A 7,596-nucleotide genomic window follows, 5' to 3' on the forward strand; every position below is an offset into this window, starting at 1 on the left:
GCTTTGTACCCTATTCACTTCCCCAATTCAGAACCCTCAGTGGAATGAACCTGGAGCAGGTCTCTGAGCATAAATACCTGGGATTATGACCGGACCGGACAACACTGTCCTTCTCCTATCATATTACCAAGTTGCAAGTCAAACTCAAATCCAAAACAGAGTTTCTGTACAGAATGCGATCCTCTTTTCGCCTTCTCTGCCAGACTCACCCTGGTTAAAATGACAATTCTTCCCATGGTAGATTATGGTGACACCATCTACCGATCTGCCTGCAAAACCAGTCTGCAGAGGCTTGAGGTCCTCTATCATTCTGCCATCCGTTTGACTATTAATGCCCCCTTCAGAACTCACCACTGCATGTTATACTCATCGGTAAACTGGCCATCCCTGCAAAAGCGTTGTGAAATTCACTGGTTTATGTTAATCTACAAAACTGTCCTTGGTCAGTCACCAGCCTATCTGTGTAATTTGTTACAAGTTGCATCTGCTGCACGGCAGAATGATAGAGGTAGCATTTCTCTCCTTTTTCATGTTTGTCAACTGTTGACTGTGTATTTGTACTTTATTGCCCTTGACTTGCCATTTTCTTAACTTGTGTAAACTTGTCTGAATGTTTTCATTGTTACATACCCTCTTCCCCCATTAACCCCTTCAAAAGGCTGTGCCTTTTGCCAGCTCGCCATTGTAAAAAAGAAGAAGATAAAATATATTACTTATTATTGATCCTGTAGCCGAAATTAGTAAGGTACAAAGCACTTGCAAATCTCTGAAATAAACTTTAAACTGAAATTTAACATACAATAAAAATTTTAAGTTTATTCATTTTTTACATATTTAGTTAGTCATTTGGTTTATACTTGATTTTCATTCGATTGGTTCAGACAAACCGGACCACAAATTACAGTGGACAGACAACGCCCCAATAGTGACACTGACTGGTAAAGTACATAAGAAATGAAACAGTAACAGATAATACGACACCAAACAACATCATCTTGAGTGAGCTTTAGTCAATCTTGTATGATATGTTATATAAGGGGAGGCGCCTCACCCGCCATCGTGGAAAAAAGTTAAAATGTAAAAAAACAAACAAACCAACATGTACAAGATATTATACATTATACATTATAAATATTTTAACACAAAATCGCTAATTTTTCACATTTACCATTGAAATACTGAGAAGGGACGTGTGATGAGGTTCATGGCTGGTGAGGCACTGACTTCATCACAGTCAAATTTACAAATATATGAACCTACAGTGTAGCTTATTCACCATTTGATTGGCAACTGTTAGGTATGCAGGTTAAGTTTTACGTCTCATATCAGCATTCTTTACATAGATACAATATATTATTGTATGATGGCCAGTAATGGTTTCTGTTTACTGCGGTCTTCCCAAGTATTTTATGAAAAAAAGGAAAGAAAATGTTCGCTGTTTTATGTTCTTATCTAGACGGAGGATATCAAGTATTTTCTTTCTCCGGAATCCCGGCTGGAGGAAATGCCTACCATATATGGTAAGTGACGTCATGTCACATGTGCCATTCGTGAACGTTTCAGACAACAACATTTCCCGTAACTCCGGAGGGGCGTGGTAAACATATCGTGCCGCTTTAAGAGTTTACAACCTCACAATCATTTCCAGACTTTGGCTTCATGATTTCTGACGAATGCCACTGAGATGTACTGAAGGTCGTTTACGGAGCTTTTTGGCAGATTCGAGAAAAAGCGAGGCCACATTTTCTTCCTTGTTCCCCCTTGAAGACGCACACCTTTGGACTCGACCAAGTTGCGGTAATAAGGTGGGTTTACCCCGGAGTTTGAACTGTCATACCGAGATTCATTCAGAAAGTTGATCTCGGAGACCTGGCAGCTATAAAACACCACCTGGAACCAATTTACCTCTTTTATTTAAACAGAAAGGATGTATCGAAACTTAGGAAGTCAAGGAAGAAGCATCCCGGCGTTCACAGGCAGGCGCCACTGGGTCAGACCCAGTGTCCCTAGAAAAGCACCCAGCACCTCCACGACACAACAGGAGCAGGTGGGGTGACTCAGTTTCTCTTTAGATTGCAATGATTTCATACAGATGATATAAATCATATGTATGTACGTTGTATGTACGTTCAGGGGAAAGCTTCTCGACTTGTCTGGCAATGTTGGTCACTTAAATGGGTGGATGGGGGGGGGGTAACATGTAAACAAACTGAATTATTTAGAAAATATTATAATACACATATACTGATGTAAAAAGTATAATGAAGTTAATGTTGTAAACCATGTCATTCAGCTGTTGAATATAGTGCTACTGTACCAGTATGTTTCCATTGACTATATCCCCATTTAATTGTCTTTTACAGAAATTTACCATGGCTGGCAGCAGTCAATTTTGTACCAAGTCTCAATGCGATCACAACCAACCAAGACCTTCAGTGGTTGGTTCAGCCATCCCTCATGCATCCACCAGGTCCTTCACGGCCTCCAGCACCGCCTTACCCATCCATTTCTGGGGCCCGGCCCCATGGTCCATCATCTTCTCATCTGCTTAGACCAGGGGGTCATCAGAGCAGCAGCAATGTCCACAGCTCCCACAAGGCGCAGAGGCGACGAACATGTAAGAAAAACCCCATTGCATTTTCTGATCATAGGTCCTGCCTGCAAAATTACACCTTTTATGTTTATCTACTGTTTGAAAATAAGGGTTATCAACCTGAGTGAGAAAAAGAAAGGAGCCCTCTTTAGATTCATTTGGGAATAAAGGAATGCAGATAGAGAGGTGTGGACAATTGCTCAGTTACATCATTGTGCGTAACTCGTGCGTAATATCCTGTAATACTAAGGTGACACATCCGTGCTGCTTCCTATGGACACCACAATTTGGCAATCGTACTTCTGGTATTAACTGCTCTGTAATACACTTGCTCATTAGATCCTGTCAAAAAGAGTTATTGATTTTTGAGAGACAAACACACACTGTCTGCGTTCTTCATTGATGTTTGCTTTGAGTCAATGTTGGCTCAGCGAAGTTATCGCTTGTGACAAATTGTCCTCGCAGATCATCTTCTTGTTAGCAGAGCAATATAACAGGTAAAATGCGTTAACACCCCTATTCAACACACCTTCAGCCTCAGGAACTATAACTTTCGTCATCACTACGGTACCTTTTATTTTTTTGCCTTGTCAGACACACCCCTTTCACAGTTTTGTTCTTGGAGTGATCATCTCGTGATACAGGAAGTAGACTGTGACGTGACTCACATGGGCAAGTCATGTTTTATGACTCACACCTGAATCACTGCTGGAGTCTGAGTGTGACTCATCACCCATAAAGGGCGGGAAATATTCGAGCAACAGGACTCATTCAGCATGGCGCTGGATAATTTCCAAATTTGGATCTTACGAACGCACAGAAAACCCAGACATTTCAAAACCGTTTAGCCACATTGAATGTGATGACTAATAGACCACATGGTGGTAGTATTTCTCTAGTGTGCTAGTTGCCAAATGGTTTGTACAACTTGATCAAGTCTGTCGGTTGGAAATTAGGTGACTGAGACTTTGGAATTGTGTTTTAAATGGTTCAAGAAAATTGTATAACGGAACATAACATACTGTTTGTTGTTAAAGCTATCCCATGAAGAGCTGGAAAGACGGAGAGTAAGAAGAGAGCGGAATAAATTGGCAGCAGCAAAATGTCGGAATCGACGCCGTGAGCTGACAGACTCACTGCAAAGTGTGAGTATAGAAGGTGCTGGTCTTATTCCGACCTGAGGGGATTCTTATTCTGTTTGCTTTTTTCTCTGTTTTCTCCTGGTGTAGGAGACCGACCAGCTGGAGGATGAAAAGTCCCGGTTTACAAAAGGAAATAGCTGAGTTACAGAAGGAGAAAGAAAAGCTTGAGTTGGTCCTGGAGGCTCATCGTCCCATTTGTAAAATAGAGGACTCCGACTCGGATTCTGACCCAACGCCAACTCTTCCATCGCTAGAAGGCATCAAAATGGAGCCTGTGGACTGCAGCAGACCTGGACCCTCAAGAAAACTGACAGCAAAAGTAGTGAAGCCCAAACCAAAGATATCACTCCCCCACCAAGCCTGTGGGGGACATCTGCCCTTACCCATGACTCAGAGTCTCTCCACACACCCGTCCTCACATCTACACCCTGTCTCACCCCGTTTACAGCAGCTATGATTTTCACCTATCCCTCTGGCTCTTTAGACGCCAGCACTTCCACTACATCACATAACGTGAATGTTCAACTCCCACAAAACTCACAGCCTTGTGGAATAGCTCATCGTCGCAGCAGCAGCAGTGGCGACCAGTCAGATCATTCGCTACACTCCCCGACCATCCTCACGCTGTGACGACATCCTGGCAACAATCAAGTTCAGTAATGACGCTTGTAATGTTTGTGTCAGACACAATCTCTGGGGAACATGATGGAAATGAAAGTGATCTGCTTCATTTCATCAAAAATGCATTCGCTTCTCAAATGCAAACTAGTGGCATTACCATAATACAGTTGTTACACTCTTTTTAGATTTTTGGTATACTGTTTTTAGATTTTGAATTTAAATGTAGAGTGAGCAGTATTTTGAGACTTTGAGGTCATGTTTTTAGTAACGACATGCATGCAGAAGGTTATCTCAATGATCATGAAATCCATTGAAAATGGATTGACAATATTGATATTGATATTGACAATATTGAATATTGATTGATAATATATTCAGAAAGCTATATCCTTTTAGTTTTATCATGCTATGCAACACTATCGTGTACTCACTAATTGAAATAGAGCCAATGGTCCTCATTTTTGAGTATTTACAGAACTGTACTGTTGACTATGCAGATTATTGACCACTAAGGCTGGACCGTAGGAGTTAATATGGATGATATAATCACATATTTATTTTCAGAGTGTAATATATTTTTAACAGTGTTTTCCAATTTCCAGAATTTAATCTTTGGAAGGCAGTGCCTTATGTTTAGCTATAGTCTGTATTGTTACAGAAGCAATAAACAAAGATTTTGTTTTAACCGGTAGGTGTTTGTTTTGTGCTTGTGTGTTTGTTTGTTACTACTGATTGTTGTTATTACTAAGATTTAAAGAAAAGTATGCAGCTTCTCTAAAAAACGTGTGGATTTGGAATTGTCGTCCGGAGGAAAAGACAATTCATCTTCAACGATGTAACATCTTACTATTATTTGGCATAGGATAGACAAAACAATAAACCAGTAAACAGAGAAAATATTGAATTATGAATAGAACAGTTTAGGCCTGAGGTACCATAAGAAGGTTTAACGACTGCTGTTCATTTTGAAAAAAATCAAAAACGCTTCTCTTTGCTCCTCAGTTGGGAACACTCACTGTAGTCTATTGGTGCTCAAAATGAAGTGAATCTCTTGTGAATACACACATGGCTCAAAGCACATTGGACTGCCCTGTTCAAATGGGGTTAGCCAGAGAGTTAATAGACAGAATGAGAGTCAGATTGAGCGCTAGAGGGCAATAAGAAAAAAAAAATCTCTGTGCATGCTGCTGTCAGAGGACGTCTGTGCATCACTAATTGAGTAAAAGCATTACACTCCTCAGCTCTCCAGACTCTGCAAACGGGGATCCAAAAATAAAAACTGATGAACATCCATAAAGTCAGAGTGTATGACATGAAAGAGGCATCAATCAAGCTCAGTTGGTTTGGACATGAAGGTCGGAACAAGCAGCGCAAATCAATCCTCTGTCATGTAAATGTATTGCTTGTTTCAGCAAAGTCAAACACACGAATAAAGGTCAGAACACCACCAACTGTATTTAAAGCTCTTCAATTCACCACAGGCATAGTCCACCAATAAACAGCTCAAGACCAATCCATCTTTACTCATTCCATGTGCATTAGCTATGACTTAAACTAAAATTGATTAGTAACGCTAGTTAATACATATAAATAAAGATAAAGAAGGGCCAAAGTTAAATTATCTCTAATGTTACAGGAAAAATACAAAGCAAGAGTTACAGAACCAACAGCGGACTGACCTAAACTCTGATATGCTAATGAACAACAACAATGTCATTAAAAAAGTAGCATGACTAAATTGAAATATTTTGCCCATGAATAGACATCATTAAAAGTCATAGATCTTCCAGTTTTATACAAAGACTTTACTTTTTTCTTTTAAAAAAGTGTCTGACAGAACATCTGAGTGAGGTCCAAAGACATCTACCGTGTCTGATCCAAAGCTCCAACATGTGTGCAGGCTCTGCCTTGGCAGTAGATTGAGTGCATGAGGCACCGCAGCCCCACCCACAGGAAACCTGAAGGGCCTTCACATCAGCCTGGTCTGTACAAACTGTGACAATCATCATGCACATATGACACTCCAATCCTGCCCTGAGGAAGAGAGTGCATAAGATATCACACATTATTGGGCGTCTAGCAAAAGCAAATACTTTCAAATACTTTCATATCTTTTATCACATCTCATCTATTTCAGTGCTATTGGAGTTCAGTGGACTAAATATGGCTCAAAACTGGATTGAGGATTGAAATGAATCTTAAGATCTGTGATTTAAAGATCCATGATAACGCTGTCCAGTGCAATAGAAAAAAAGGCTTGCTTCTTTCAACCAGTGTAGGCTAGACCAGTGCATGAGATAAATTTATGTGACCCACTTTTTGGTCCCTTTTTTTGTTTAGCAGACCACTGAAAAAGTGCCCCCCCCCTTTCAAAGATAACACAATACTCATTAGAAAAAAAACACTGTAAAATCTATGAGGCAAACAGCTATTAAATGTCTCTATAAAGTTTTGTAACGGTGGAACATTTGTGAAGGTAAAACCCAGAGTCACACAAGGTCTTGCAGCATTCGAAAAGCTCGAATGCTTGTGCACCAATGATGTATTAACTGTCTGATAAAGCTGTCCAGTCCTGCTCAGGTCCTCAGCTCTCATTTTCAAGTGGGAGAATCCCTGATTGTTGGCATACACCGGCCATCAGTCGTCAGGGGAGCACACCAGGTGAAGCTGGTCGGGACTTCCCACACTGCCTGTGCTCGAGCTCCCGTCCCCAAGGTCCCGGGCCACCATGCAAGGCAGCGTGAGCTCGGTTGACCCCCCGGGGCTGGAGTCACTCCTGCTGACGCACTCCTCCTCCAGGACCAGGCACAGCTCCTTCAGGTCCAGATTCTCTTTCACCAGCCCGTCCTGCATGCGCTCCAGCTCGGCCAGCTTTTTCAAATACCCGCCCAGGTCCTCTCGCATCACTTTGGCTGCGTGGTGTCCAAACAGCTGCCATTCCCTGGCCAGCTTCTTCACTTTGAGCCGGTCATCATCCAGGAAGCAGCACAAGTCCCGCAACTCCACGTTTTCCTCCTGCAGGCGCTGATTGATGACTTTCAGTTCCCTGATTTCAAGGAGGTGTCCCTGCAGCTGTTTGTTCACCTCCTTTATCAGCCGGCCGCGCTGGATTAGGGCCGATATTTTCTCTGACTCTTCTTTACGCAGCCGACTCACCAGCTCCTCTTTGGAGCATGCCAGCAAATCCTCATCAGACATCTTTGACAGTTCTCTCCCCAACATTTCCCCTTCGCTGCCCAT

The 7,596-nt window shown here is 41.8% G+C and overlaps 2 protein-coding genes across 2 annotated transcripts; one reads left to right on the plus strand and one right to left on the minus strand.

Annotated features, from left to right (window-relative positions):
• The first annotated feature begins 1,927 nt into the window (after positions 1-1,927).
• Positions 1,928-4,365, plus strand: LOC144739747 (fos-related antigen 1-like). Its single transcript, XM_078622649.1, is given in 8 exon segments — positions 1,928-2,047; positions 2,364-2,390; positions 2,392-2,556; positions 2,558-2,617; positions 3,631-3,738; positions 3,823-3,855; positions 3,857-4,079; positions 4,082-4,365. Coding segments are annotated over 8 exon segments (1,020 nt in total).
• Positions 4,366-6,993: 2,628 nt separating this feature from the next.
• Positions 6,994-7,596, minus strand: CCDC85B (coiled-coil domain containing 85B). Its single transcript, XM_078622650.1, has one exon. It carries the CDS (start codon positions 7,594-7,596, stop codon positions 6,994-6,996), a length of 603 nt encoding a protein of 200 aa, XP_078478776.1.

Source organism: Lampetra planeri, unplaced genomic scaffold, assembly GCF_965212315.1.
Source record: "Lampetra planeri unplaced genomic scaffold, kcLamPlan1.2.h2 scaffold_1686, whole genome shotgun sequence".
In the NCBI taxonomy this organism is placed as follows: domain Eukaryota; kingdom Metazoa; phylum Chordata; class Hyperoartia; order Petromyzontiformes; family Petromyzontidae; genus Lampetra; species Lampetra planeri.